Raw genomic sequence first — 15,456 nt, 5'->3', positions numbered from 1 at the left:
AAATGTAGATTTGGAGCCAAAGCAAACTATAAAATATCTGCAGCACAGTTAAACATTTGAAATAGGAAAGAGTGATTGTTTTTAATTGTGCAGGGGTCTTGCCACATAAAAATGCTAAGTGCTTCACTTTGAAATAGTATATCATCAGTTGTAAAATATTAACACAGTTAAATAAGAAAGTATAAAAATTGAGCAATAATTACTCATTTGCTCTAAAAAAAACTTGAATGACTCATTAAAATTGGGAAAATCTGTATGTCTTTTGAACTGATTATTTAATCTACTTTTTCTTATTTTCATCATTTTTAAAATAGGAGCCAGTAACACAGCAGATACCTTATTCCAAGAAGTGCTGGGTCGCAAAGACAAAGCTGATTCAACAAGAAACGCACTTAACGTTCTTCAGCGTTTTAAATTTCTTTTCAACCTTCCTTTGAATATTGAAAGAAATATCCAGAAGGTATAATCCTTTAAAAATGCTTTTTATTTCCTGAGATTAGTCTGTTACCTTTTTCTTGACAAATATAAATATTTGTTGTTTCTGTGTGTGTTTTGTTTTGTTTTGGGTTTTTTTTAGGGTGATTATGACGTGGTTATTAATGACTACGAAAAAGCCAAGTCGCTCTTTGGAAAGACAGAAGTTCAAGTATTCAAAAAATGTAAGATACGGTTTCTGTTACTTACTTTTTTTTTTTTTAACTTAAAGGCACATAGTAGTCTAAAGAGCTTTAGGTGGGTTTTATATGGATTTTAATCCATAAAAATGGTGGATTTATAGGAACCAATTACTCTAAGGAATATTTCTGGCAAGTTTTCTGAGTGAGGTATGTACTACAAAACGTGAAATCACAGCCAATTTTATTTATTTATTAAGGGTTGGTAATATTGGACATTAAAAAAAGTTACAGTAATTAAAATGTGACCTTGGGTGTCTCTCACTGGCATATTGTGCGAAAGACTTCAAAGTCCAATTTTCTGGTTTTGTAGAACTGTTGTATACAAAATTTTCAGATATGGTTTGTTATAAAATGAGTTATTTCCACATTAACTCCAGAAGTGTCTGATGTCCTAGAAAAATAACATAATTTTCAGTTCATACCACTGCTGAAGGCACACATCGGATTTATTTCCTCTCCCTACTCCTAGATTATGCTGAAGTTGAAACCAGAATTGAAGCTTTAAGGGAACTTCTATTGGATAAGCTGCTTGAAACTCCGTCAACATTGCATGATCAGAAACGTTATATAAGGTAATCATTTGACTACTTTCTTCATTAGATATATGGTGTTAGATGAGTACTTAAATCTGTTTCCTCAGTAGGGTACTGACTAGTTTCACTATGGTTTAATTACTAATTTTAAAGTTGTAAGTAGAGTATTTTGAAGTTTTATGATTATATAAATAATGGCAGTGGATTGTTTCTTGATTATTAATTGAATGATTGAAAAAGCTGTTGAAAGAGCAGTTTAACAAAGGATAGTTGAGATTGAATTTAATGTTTTTAAATCTTTAAGGCATATTTAGATTCTGTTGCTTCCTGTAAACCATCATATTGCAAACTATGTCTGAAATGATCCCTCACAGGTTGCAGATCTCAAAATACGTTCCTTATTAACTTGTCTTACACTTCAGCTTGACTTGGCGTTGAAATAGAATCATCCTGAGTCAGATAATAGGGAAGTTTTAATCCAAACTGTCACTTAAATTTGCTTTTGGCTCTTTTATTACTCAATCTAAATAATGTAGTTCCTTTGTATTTCATGAACACAAACAAGTTCCCCAGTTTTCACTGAAATTCCTAGATCTTCTGTCATTCACAAAGCTGATGTCGAAGTCTGTTGTAAGCATACTGACATGAGTTGGGTGGACCTTCTTCTACTGGTAGACCTTAACCTGCTTTACAGTCCTTGGAGCCAAACTTTAGAGCGCTCTGGAACATTTGTTGGCCTTATGCAGAAAGCTTTTGAGTTTTGGACGTTACCAGGGCTCCTAGCGTGGCTTGACATTCTCAGTGCCTTTTTTCAGTTATCTTAAAAGATTTAGACCAAATGTGCTGTGTGAGAAGCATTCTTAAAATTCTGACACCTGTGTGATGTCTTCAATGATTTTTATGCTCACCAGGCCTAGTTGCACAGGACAAAGTGTGGTATTGGTACCTTAGGTCCCTTTACATTATGTTAGTTTATGAGGGCAACGACCAGTGTACACTTACGTAGAATGCTGCTTCTTCTGGGTGTTACATAAATATTGCCTGTTTATTGGAATTGCATTTTAAGGTAAGTAGTTAAGTGTTTTGTGTCTCTGAAGAAGGCACTACTATTTCTATGTCAGTCTTCAAAACCTTAAAGAGAAGCTTCTTTATCTAAGCCAAGTCTTATGACCTTTTCTAAGGATTCTTTGAAAGAATCAGAGTCGTATGTGTGTTTGATGCTGGGTTGTTTTTGTTTTCAGTTTTTTCTCTAGACCCTTACTTTGAAGTATTGAATCTTTAAGAATATTCCAGCCTGTGTTAAAGCAGACTGTGTTACTGTAACTGCGAAATGTATTCTGCATGTAGAACAGTATAATAAAGGAGAGCAGGGAGTAGACAAACGTGGAATAATTTAGTTAACAGAATCCCAACATACAAAGCAATTAACTTAGTTTCACTACCATATATGCTATTGTGGTTGTACTAGTGTAAATTTTCTGGAGGCAAGGTGTGAAGAAAGTTTTTTTTCTTCAGAGCACTTCAGCTGAGAGGAAACTAACGCAATCCTAATTGCAAAATTATTTGCATTAAACCTGCTATTTGTATGAAGTTTTTTTCTTCCTTGATATGCTTGTTTTATATGTCTCCAATGTTGAAGGCTGAGCAAGACCTAAAATACTCTGGGTTTCCCCCTCAGATATTCAATGTTTATCTTTATAATTAGGCTTCAATCCATATTTTCCTCTCATTTTATTATGGTATTCACACTGAAAATTATTTTATACTGTTTAGAAATAGTTTACCATATCACTTAACAGCCAAGTAGATATATTTTTTTTCCAAGACCAGTGGTAATTTTTGTTTTTATATTGAGTCTAAGCAAAGGCTTAAGTCCCCCTGAATTCTGAGGAGGGACTTGAGCTCATAATTTATAAATGTCACCCTGTCAGAATGGTTGGTTGTGCAATTTTCTCATCCATCCAACCAATCCTACTTTGACAGTTTATTTTTGGTTAGAGTACTGCAAAATTCTGTCTTCTTTTGAGAACTGTCTGCAACACAGTCCTAATTAACATTAATTATTGTAGTAATACAGCTTTTGTAAGGGAGTTATACGTTCCCTGCACCGCTTAAGATAATAAATCGGTGTACTTCACCTTGAGCATCTTGAATTTTTTAATCTGTCCTGAGTATTATTAATGCAGAATGTAATGGAGCACATTGGATAGTAAAGCAGCTACTGCTCTTTGAAAATGCTATTTTGAAAGTACTGTTCTCAGGTAGTCTTGAATATCATATGTTAGACTATATTACATATTTTGTTCGCAATCACAACAGCAGGCTTCTAATGCTCCTCTCTCCCCAGAGACAAAGGATTTTGCTTCCGCATATTAGAAGCCCAATTCTCTTCATTGTCTTTTCCCCCTGTTCTTTTTCAGACTGTGTGTGCACATCGTAATGCAAAAAAAAACCCCAACAACTAAACCAAAAATAACATAAAAACAAAACAAAAAACTCAAGGAGCTTGGGTTACATTTGTTTGTGCATGCATGTGCTAAAATTAATGAGCCACCAAAAATTAATTCCTTCTGTACTTATTTGTTAGGGTTACATGATGATACAATCAGGACATATAAAGCGGGAAGAAAAATACCATATTTTATGTGCTTGAGATGTCATCACTGATTCCAAGTGAAATGTGAAGTACTGAACTGCAACCTTGGCAGATAAAGAACTTGGTTTCCCAAGTACCTTACTAGAGGCACAACTGAAAATACATATTAATATAATATTAAATATATGTTTTTGTTTATTTCTACAAGGTTTTTTGATGGAATTTTGCTTCACTAAATGAAGAAGGGAGAATGCAAAGCTTGTGTTTGCATTGGGTATGACTGTATCTTAACTATTCTTGAATTTTTAAAATTATGTAAAAAAAAAAAAAAAAAACAAAAAAAACCACAACCCCAAACAAAATATTAGTCCATCTTTGGTCTGTTTTAATGAGTCCTTCAGTGTGTCAAGTCAGAGCTGTGATTTTTGGACTGGGTTTTCCAGATATCTTTCTGATCTTCATGCGCCTGGGGACCCTGCTTGGCAGTGCATTGGTGCTCAACATCAGTGGATTCTGCAGCTCATGCACAACTGTAAGGAGAGTTATGTTAAAGAACAGAAAGGCAAGTATATATTTTTGTGTTATATATATGTATTTGACAATTAGGAATTTGGCATTGCCTTTTATTTGACAAGTTTTAGTGTACAAATGATGTTTGGATTTTTCCCATCAATTTTGATAGCCTTTTAGAAAGTTGAATACCGAGTTGTATTTTTTTCTTTATTCTATTATAAAAACAAAAGGGCAGTTGGAGTTTTCTTTTTGTTTAATTTATATCTTTTAAGCTCTTCACATGGGAAAAGCATTAGATTTCAGTCATTTATCTGAAGTTTACTGTCCTCTTGAAATACTTCTTTGAGGTCACATGAAGTTTGGATTGTTGTCTGAATCTGCCAGTTTAGATTTCTTTGTCACAAGATTAGTATATGGATATGCAGGGATATGGATATGCCAATAGTATATGGATATGCAGGGCATTGGGGCATAGTGGAATAATGTGTAATTTCTTGATATGCAAGGAATGATAATACGGTGTTTTCTATTTCTTTGTTCGTGTCCAGTTTCAAAATTCAGATTATACTGTTCAGGCACAGACCCCTGTGAGTTGGATAAATAAGATATTTAGACAATGTTCTATTGAGACCAACGTGAATACTTAGTTGTATTCTGTCTTTGCCTTTGCAAGTGTTGCTCTTCAAAGAAATGCATAGTCATAGGTATTGTCTTCAGGTGTGTAAGCGACTTAGCTACCAGTTAACATGATCTATCACATTAGTGTATTTTCAAAAAGGAGTAAGTGGGAGGCTATTGGCCTGGCATTTCTAGTAGTAAAATCTGAAAACTGGATTTTTAAATTAGAAAATGACAAGTAGTGCCTTGTTTCTCAAGAAATCTTAATAAGTTTGCTGCTATTTTTGAAATAAGTAGGCATATTGGAATATGGCCTTCCTTGGCTTATAGGTAATGCCCATGTTTAGTGCATGTGTATCCCAAAGCAAGTAACGTGTTGTCTTCTGAGAAACGACAAAAATTTTACTGAGTTGGAACTGCTACAGAAATGTGCTTTAAAATTGCTGCAGAAGGCTTAAACCCTCTTTAGCAAAAGTTACAATGTCAGGTATAGAGTTCACAGGGTGCATCACGTATGACCGTGACATCTGTAAGTTTTAGCTTAAAGCACACGCAGACCATCTTTGTTCCACAACACGGTGAGGAGTGCTGTGAGAGCAGCTGGAACACCAGCTTGGTTTCTCGGCCTTTTGGTCAAAATGCAGAACACTTCCAAAACTTCCCCATCTTCCCTCCTTGTGAAAATCCTGAGACACCACCACCGCCCCCTAACATACAGCTGTCAGAAACAAAACTCACTCATAAAAATGGCCATGGTTAACAATTCTAAGCTTGCCTTTTCGCCACTCATTTGCAAAATGTTACATAGCCATCTCTCGGCTTCTTAGAAAGCAAAATAAGGGCATGAAGATACTAAGTGCTCGAGACATTTTTGTTGTAGTAATCTATATAACTTTGATATGCATGGTCCAGTAAATGAATGGAAAATGTGACTAAATTCCTACGCTTGTCTTTAATCTCAACCTGTTTGGTGTTTTTATTGCAATAAATCTGCTTACCTCAGCCGTAATATCAAAGGGGCTATTATGTTAGCAGCTTTGTTTGGCTCACAGAAGAGGGAATTTAAATAACTTGGATGCCCAGTAAATGCATGTATGAATAGTTAATATTTAGTGTATATATGAAACAAATGCTAATACGTTATTACTTTTACTGAGGAGCTCATCAAATTTCAATAGTTTTTTTTCGCAGACTTGTGTGTGATCCTTACTAATGTAGGCTTGGTACAGATTGTAAAATACTCACGAATTGATCCTAGTTGATGAAATTTCTCACTTGGTATCTAGTAGGACAAAGGAAGGTTGCTGAACATGGTTTTTCATTTCCAGAGATCTTTAATTTTGGAATACACCAGACAGGAGAAGGAAAAAGTTGCAAGAATTTGTATTAACTGCCAAGTGGAACAATGCTGATTGTGATCAGAGACATGGAATGTATTTTTAATCTGCTTTAAAAGATGTATGCTTTTCAAACAGCAAAAGTGTGGGCTTTTACTCATAGATGTCAAATTGGTTGTGCAAGACTGAGGAATCTAATTTAAATAAGTCAGAAATGTGGTTTATATGTTCATAAATTCACAGGCTGTTTTTAGGAGAAAATAGGAGTAATTTTCCAAACATGGAAGTCCTCCACTTAAAACATACTTCCAAAAAATATTATTTTGTATATCATGCATTTGGAGGAAGAGGTGGGTCATAAGGTTGATACTCTAATGAAAAGGGCATTAAATCTTTTTCTAGGTTTCCTGTTTCAATGGGGATAATAGATAGTGTTTCTAGCAGATGGTATTCTTCATATTGCAGATGCTGAAATAAGCAGGCAGCAATTACAGTTCCACCTTGAACATACCAACAATTTCTGGCTATTCTTAGTTTTGTTCTTCTGCTAACTGTGAATCTATGGGTTCAAACTGACTGAGTCAAAAACTTTTCAGCATAGTAAACTTAAACCTCAGTAGCAGATTGTATCTATTTTTGCATTTGTGAACATTTTTTCAAGTTTCAAATGAGTTTATGCCAAAGCATTTTGCTATTTTATTTGTTTTCAATGCAGAGCTGTGCCCTGAGTAGTTATAAATGACTTTTACTACCCGAAATGGATTTGGAATTAGACAAAAGCCTTTATTTTTCTTACCTGGAAAAGTCTTTGAAAACTCTATTAGACATTCTGAACAGGATTTTTGTAGCTGGTTGTCAAACAGTAAATATTATCAAAGAACTTATGTGTTGGACATGATGTATTCAGGAAGGTGAGGCTAACGTTCCAATTATTTGCTAAACAAGCTAAAACCCAAACCTAAGTGAATTCTAAGGAGAACTCATTCCAAATTCAGTCACTGATATGATAAGCCAACAGCATACTCTCAGTAGGACAAAATTGTTCTAGTTGTCTCCATACTACTAGGAGGTTGACCCTTTAGTCATTACAACTGAAATAGGAGACGATGCTATTTCTATACAAGAAACTAAAACGATCTTCTTTAAGAGATTTAGTCATGTATTGTCTCATCTGGGCTACTAGTAATGGCAGTCAGGACAAATTCCGAATATTGATAAGTAGTAAATCTACTTTTGTACGTCCTCTGTAGGTTTATCTTTTTCTGATTATTGCTCTCTTAGTAGTAACTGTGCTTTCAAGGCTCTCCTAAGCATAGTTGAAGAGTGGAGTGAGCTAATATAAATGCTGAGATGGTTGAAGGTGCTTTAGCCTGTCTACCTCTTGCTCTGTATAGCAATAGCAGACCATTTGGGAGTTACAAAAAATGCAGGTAGGTTATGTTCATGTTATGAGAAACTGTTCCAATCCAAACCCACATGTTTTAAGGAGTAAGTGAATATGCATATATGACAACAGCCCCAAATTTCTTCCACTCTGAAGTACTCTGAAGTATGATCAACCAGGACAAAGAGACCAAACAGCATAACCAAGGTCGTAGTGGAAGCAAGAGGCAGTACAGGGGATGCCGAAATCATAAATCTTCTGTGCTCATGTCTGTACATTAAGCCATTCTCCTGCTTCTCAGAGGGTCAGATTCTTCCATTAAAGGTGCAGATGTAGATAGGGGACCCACATGCAACTGGCTGGAGCTCTAGCTCTGCTGACATAGTAACGCTTGTAAATATATGGATTTATTAACTTTTTATGTTTTCTATTTAATTTTTGTCTGCCTTACTAATGGAATAGGCAGCTGTACTCTTTTATTGTTTTTTAAACCTCTTTTTTTCCTTTATGGTTATGAAGTTATTTCCTGAAGCACTGATAGATTCCTTTTATAAATCTAATCGCTGCCCACTGGAAGGACCTGAAGTAGGTAAAGCCAATTACTGTCGCTGTTACTTAGTACGTAGATATGTTGTAGAGAGGGACATGCATGAGACTGAATAGACAGGAAAAAGAGCATTTTTAAAGGCTATGAATATAAAGCTTAACATGGAGGAGCACTATGCTCACTCACAGCAGTATATCTTAAATCTCTAGCAAGAGATAGTTGAATGATATACTGAATTGTACTGGTATTTTATGCTTATATATTGGCTAAAGTCTTAGTTGCTTCTGAACTTTGAACTTATGATTTGTAGAACTCTAGGAACTTTCAAACCTGGTACCTGGATAGTAAATGGTTACCTTCAATTAAGATTTTACATATTTGTAATTTTTAACTTTACTTGGCAATTCCCCTGTTATTAAGGCATAATTGTAGCTTTTCGCTATGGCTTATGCTTCCTAGACTTATTGGAGTACAGGAAACATGGGGGATATAATGACGTAAAATAACATGAAAATAAATGTAAATAAATGAGGTTGAGTTTAAAATTTGCCTGGGGCACTGGGCAGATAGCCAAAATGAGTTAAGCAATGGGACTCTTAACATGAGTATCAGGGAAAGAAGCTATGGAGGTTAAGACTGTTTTCTGTGCGGCCAATGGTTATTGGCTTAGACTTTAATAGTGGCTTAGTAGGTTTCATGATTCTTTAAGCTAAAATGGATAGGGAGTGTAATCCAGTTATTGTCAAACTGACTGAAAAAGTCTTTAATTTTTTAACAGGTCTTTCTGAGATATTATATAACACTACTGCAAATAAGCTATCTGTTAGTACCACTTAGAAACTAAAACTGTAAATGGAAACACTAACACAGTTGTAGCGTGACTGTTCTGCTGCCCTTTTAGTGTCAAAATATATAATATGCAACCTATTAAAGTTCCCACCATGGCAACAGTTCTCAAAACTGGAATATACTAGTTTGGTCATTGAGATTTTTGTTGTAGTTCTTATTGCTGGAAAAAAAATGTGATTTTTTGCAGCACTCAGAATATGATGTACAGCTCTCCAGATATTGTAAAAAAAAAAAAAAAACAAACAACCAAACACCCAAAAAACAAACAAACAAAAAAAAAACCCAAACAACAAAACAAACAACAGAAAAAGAACAACAAAACTTTGCAGGGTTTTTCTGCGGCAGAGTAAGAGCAGCTGTACATAGTGTGCAGGAGAGAGATGGATGCTTAAACCACGTTGCTCATTCTTGTGTGCCACACTGAGATTCTATTCACCTTGCAATGAATGATCCATCTTTGTTAGATCAGACAGGCCGGCAAGGCTTGTGTCAAAAGGGCCTTTTCAATTTGTTATCCTAGCAGCTGGTTCTCTTCCATTGCCTTTGCTTACTGTACATCTGGAAGAAGACTTCTTGCAGCTGGGAGCCATTTCATGTCTAAACCACATCCCCTGTCCATAGCAGAAATACCCTTTTGACAGCAGATGTCAAGCAAACCCTTAATGGGTTATTAATTACAAAAAAAAAAAATTAATCAGTACAAAATTTGACACTGGATTTGTTTTCCTCTTTTACCACCTGTATCTGTAACTTTACAGTTATCAGATTCAACTAAAAATTCGAAATATGTGTAGAAGTGCAGGGGCCATTCTTATTTTATATACTACTTTAAATATTATTTAAAGTATTATAAAGGCAGTAAATATTGTGATTAAAAAGCAGACAGTAAATACTGCGATTACAAAGCAGCACAGGTAGTTTAAAATCAAAATTAAGATCGGTACTTCTGTGGCCACAGTTTTACCTTGGTGTCTACTCTAGTCTTCTAAGTCCTTTTTTGGGCAATTAAGTAAAAGTGGGTTGTTTTCAAAGTTGCTGAAGATCCTAATGTCCACTGGTGCATTTTACTAGTGCTAGCAAAATGATGTCATTTTTATTTATGTGCTGAAGTTGAAGTGTTTGGCTCTTGCTTCAGTATTTTTTGGCCTGCTGGACTGACAATAAGGCTTACCCTTAGGCTGTGACATACTTAGAGCACCACTAGAAATAATCAGCCCAATTACCCTTTTTGTGGTACACTGAAAAATAGTTTTAGTATAAACATAATTAGTATAACTAAGGCTAGCCTTAGGATTTTAAAAAGCATTCATTTTTAAATGTGTTCCAAAACATTTTTTCCATAAAATGCAGCAATTTCAACCTTCCACTCTCATCTCTCTCTAGAAATCCAACCCATTTTCTTCTTGATCATTTAAAAGTGTCGGAGTCCTAATAAATGTAAGGGTAGAATGAAAAGGTGCTCAAGAAAAAGAATGAAATGCAGTCATTCATCTGTTAAGTAGGTTAATTTTTTTGGTAATTTCTCCTGTCCTCCTTATTTCTTGCCTAGACAAATTGAAATTCTCAATGCGTTGTCCCTGAAAGGAATCTTATCCTGGTTGTGTCAGTGCAGGCTCCAGGCACTGTGTGTGTTTGGTCAACAAGCAACAGTGGGTGGTCAGGCTGCAGCACAGGACAAGGGCCCGCTGTGCACAGGAAAAAATGTTCAAAGGTGTTTAAGGGTGGTAAGGAAGTCTGCCGCCCTTCAGAGAGTCGGGAGGCTATAGATCAGCCTTCCCTCGCTATTGTAGCCTGTGAGAAAATTCACTGTAAGATACATAATGGATGAAAGAATACAGTAGCTGTATTCACCTGGTTGCACATGTATAGGGTCTTTTTTTAATTTAAGGTTGCTCATACACATGCTGTATATGTACGTTCAGTCTGTGTAATGACTGATGTTGGTTGTACCATGGAAAATTGCACTGAAAAACTACTTGGACTGAGGTTGGTCACTTGTTAACAATGTTCTTTGTCACTACAAAAAGTACAGGCACTGTATTATCCCCTGGTCAACCAGTAGCTTTTGTAAAAAGCTTTCGTTGAATGTCAAGTGAGTGATGCACCAAGCTGGCAGAATTGCAGAGTGGCTGAGGCTGGGTTACCGGGGGGGAGGTGAGAGATGTGGGACTCCCACAAGAAACTTCTGCCTGTCGGACTGCAAGGAGGAGGGGGGAACAGCAGAGTTGTGGAGCGATGGATACTGCAGAAAAATTTTTACTCTCAGTTTTGTAAGAGTTTGGAAATATGAAAGTAAAGCTGCTTTTAAAGATTTAAATCATTGACTGTTTTGCAAATATGTTTGCCCAAAATATGTTTTGGGCAAATTTCCTTAAGTGTCTCTTTAATGGAGGCTGTAACATGCTGCGTGCCAAGAGTGTGCACGGAACGTTACGAAAAATGGGGTTGAGGTATGTGCATGAGCCATAGGTACCATAGGCACACACCCTGTAGCAACTCCAGGATTGATAAACTTAGAGTAAACCTGCAGTTAAGGGTCAGCATAGGTGACTTTATTTACAGAAAGTGAAAGCACAAATTGAATAAATGGCCTTGAAAAGCATTGTGCTTTTTTTTTTTTTTTTTTAGATTCTTGTTCTGATGAGATCTTACTACACTAGAACATAAGAGGTCTGAACAAAACTGTGGATTCGTTTATATTTCTCACAGTATCTGAATGTTTTTATTTCATTCTATATACCTTTAAAATATCTGCACAAAGAGTTGAAACCCAGTAAAATCCTTTAAAAAAAAAAAATTAAAGCAATGTAAAGATCCTTAAAAATTCTTATTTGATCTTCTAATGATTTTACAGTTGTAAATGTAATAAGGCTTTAATTACAGTTCTGGTTTGTCATGACTGGTAGAAGAAGGGAATGCAGTACACTTATTTTTCCTGTGTTTCCTTGGTTAAATATACACTTGGCACTGGAGTCGCTGACAGATATGCTCCATGTAGATGCTGTATTTTGGAAAAAAAATACTTCTGTAACTTCAAAGATGCAGTATATTTTTAAAAATGAAGAACTGCCAGGAATTAAATTGTTCATGCTATTTATACAACATCTTAAAACCTGTTAGCACAGTAAAAAATTTATTTCTTGAAACTTTCGATGGTTGCTGTCCTATATTCAGGATCTAAGAATGTAGAAATAGTACACGAACTGAATAATGAATAAGCGGTAAATGATTCTTTGGGTAGTTTATTTGGGTTTATAAATATTATTGTCTACAGACCATACTAATATTAATTCACTGTGTTACATTATGCTGCTAAATTTAAGCTGCTGGCTCCAGAGAGGGAATGAGTTGGGATTGGAGAAAAATTGTTTGTAAGTTATCACTCACTTTTTTACAAGATTTATGCGTTAGTGTGCAGTCTTCAAGCGCTATCTCCTGGTAGGGTGAAAGCAAAATCAGCTTTGCTAATGTAGTCCAGATGTTTATTAGTCCTGAGGGTATATGAGCTGTTGTAGTTCCCTGCTGCTGTGTTATACTTGCTTGTAATGCTAGACAACCAATTACGAAATTAGTTCATGTTAAACTTTCTTTTCCTGGTACAGCTGCAAACTGATGATGTGGTTTTTCTGGTGGAACAAGAGAGTATTCTTTACATGTTTTCTGTTACTGGTGAATATATAAACCATTTGGGCAGCGTGGGGTTGGTATATCGGCAATACAGAGTTTTCAGTTTTTCAGCTACCTCAGGCAAATGGTTTTAATTGAACTAATTCACATTAAGATGTTTTGGTAAGTGTGTCTGTTTTTCTTAATTCTGAGGTTTAATTGGCACTGTCATTTTTAGAGACCATCTGTTTACAAGAAATTCCTCATATTAACAAGATGTTTGAAAGGTGAGAACCTAAATTCTAGGCAAAGACATCAAAGAGGGAAGTTTTGGTGTATGGTGGCTTTTTCTAATTCTATTTTTTGTCAAAATAGCATTGCTGCACTTTTGACACTTTTGAGGGTTTCCTTTACTATATGTTTTAACTAGCAATGCCTGTGACAATTCTGATTTGTCCTTCTTGGCATACACCTCCCGCCCCCCTTCTACCTCCCCTTCCCCCCCCCCAATAAAATGCAGATATGTTGAATTGTAGTCAAATTCTTACAGCAGCCCAAGAACTATGCGAGGCACTTAAAATTTCTCAGGTTCTCCCATACAATTTTCTATTTATTCTGGGTAGCATCTCTGTAAGATACTGAATGCATCCTTTTTTTTAATCTGGAGAGGAATCTATTTGTTTTGTTTTAACTTCATTCTGTCAGGTTGCTGGAATGTTTTTACATAAGTTAATTACTTCAAATCTACAACATTTAAGACATGTTTTAGAGGTCATAGTGTTTAAATCATAAATGCCAATGGTGTGACCTTACACCTATCTCTGCTGTGTGGGTGGTTGCATAGTACCTGTCCATAATTAACTAATTAACTTGCAGCATACATACCTATTTAAAAAACTTCTGAAAGCTTTAGTTTTTTACTTTCTCATTATTTTGTATTTTTAGTTCATTCAGAAGGGAAAGTCTTTCCCCAAATTCTTGTTCAAACTCATTGTAGATCTTGTCTGTGGTGACAGTGGATAATACACTGAAATTGCTGCAGCCGATTCAGTATTGCTGCAAACGTATACATTTTAAAGGTGTCATAAAGATGAGTTGTTTTTAATAAGTGGTATAGGAGATAAATACTGAACAGAATCATCATACAGGCTAAAGATAGCACAGATGGGTTCACCAAGTCAGTTAATGGAGTGTGTCCATCGTGATTGTGAATGATGTAGCAAATTGGATCTATTTACTCTTCATACTATAAGACACAAGTAATAAAATGGACGGAGGAACAGTTAGCTTGGTAATGACAATGTGTATTGGGTTTGCATGGCAAGGTTTTGGTAGACAGGGGGCTACAGGGATGGCTTCTGTGAGAAGCTGCTAGAAGCTTCCCCTGTGTCCAATAAAGCCAATGCCAGCTAGCACCAAGATGGATCCACTACTGGCTGAGGCCAAGCCCATCAGTGACAGTGGCAGCGCCTCTGCAATTACACATTTAAGAAGGGGGAGGGGAAAAAAAACCTGCATGGCAACAGCCAGAGGAGAGGACTGAGAATATGTGAGAGAAACAGTTCTGCAGACACTAAGGTCAGTGAAGAAGGGGGAGAAGGTGCTTTAAGCACTGGAGCAGAGATTCCCCTGCAGCCTGTGGTGAAGACCATGGTGAGGCAGGCTATCCCCTTGTAGTCCATTGGAGGTCCATGGTGGAGCAGATATCTACCTGCAGCCCACGGAGGACCACACACCAGAGCAGGTGGATGCACTCAAAGGAGGCCATGACCCTGTGTGAAGCCTGTACTGGAGCTGGCTCCTGGCAGGACCTGTGGACTCATAGAGAGAGGAGCCCATGCAGGAGCAGGTTTGCTGGCAGGACTTGTGACCCCGTGGGAGACCCAGTCTGTTCCTGAAGGACTGCACCCCATGGAGGGACTCATGTTGGAGAAGTTCATTGAGAACTGTTCCCTGTTGGAGGGACCCAATGCTGGAGCAGGGGAAGAGTGTGAGGAGTCCTCACACCTGGGAGGAAAGAGCAGCAGAAACAATATGTGATGAACTGACCATACCTCCTTTTCCCTGTCCTCTTCCTCGGCTTGGCAGGAAGAGGTAGAGAAAATTGGGAGTGAAGTTGAGCCTGGGAAGAAGGGGAGGGGTGAGGAGAAGGTGTATTAAGATTTAATTTTTATTTCTCGTTACCCTACTCTGATTTGGTTGGTAATAAATTAAATTAATTTTCCCCAAGTCGAGTCTGTTTTGCCCCTGATGCTAATTGCTGAATGATCTCCCCGCCCTTATCTTGACCCAGAAGCCTTTCATTGTGTTTTCTCTTCCCTGTCCCGCTGAGGAGGGGGAGTGATAGAGCGGCTTTGGTGGGCACCTGGCTTCCAGCGAGGGTCAACCCACCCCACAAACCCACAGTCAAAGGCCACACGAAATCTATTTAAAAACCATTAAAGAATTATAAGAGGATGAACTTCTCTCAAAAGGATCTAAATACCAATACTGTCACCTATTGGAAGTTTGTGATAAGTTTCACAATACTTAATATTGCTCTTTACATCCCAGCTGTTGAAGTAAAGAGAGTAGGTATATCTTTACTGCCATACTGCTCTGACAGCAGCATAAATTCAGAATAAATATTCTTCAAATCCGTTTTACTTTGTGTTACTCTTGAACCCAAGTATGGCAGTATTACAGCTGATGCTCTTACTGTGTGGCCTTCCTGTTATTTTAAGTGAATGTAGGTATTGATGGAAAAGATCAAGTAATATAAACTGAAACGCTGAGATTCTCACTGAAAAATTCAGC

General features: G+C 36.7%; 1 protein-coding gene across 1 annotated transcript in view; it reads left to right on the top strand.

The window, feature by feature from the left end:
* EXOC2 (exocyst complex component 2) overlaps positions 1-15,456 on the top strand; it is a 133,350-nt gene that overhangs the window by 49,372 nt on the left and 68,522 nt on the right. Inside the window, exons 8-11 of the mRNA XM_082479417.1 lie at positions 315-460; positions 578-659; positions 1,147-1,249; positions 4,250-4,368. Of these exons, the coding sequence (XP_082335543.1) occupies positions 315-460; positions 578-659; positions 1,147-1,249; positions 4,250-4,368 (450 nt within the window). The remainder of the gene's footprint in view (positions 1-314; positions 461-577; positions 660-1,146; positions 1,250-4,249; positions 4,369-15,456) is intronic.

The sequence above is a fragment of the Vanellus vanellus genome (assembly GCF_965231255.1).
Source record: "Vanellus vanellus genome assembly, chromosome: 2".
Taxonomy (NCBI): domain Eukaryota; kingdom Metazoa; phylum Chordata; class Aves; order Charadriiformes; family Charadriidae; genus Vanellus; species Vanellus vanellus.
This window is presented reverse-complemented; position numbering and strand designations above follow the sequence as displayed.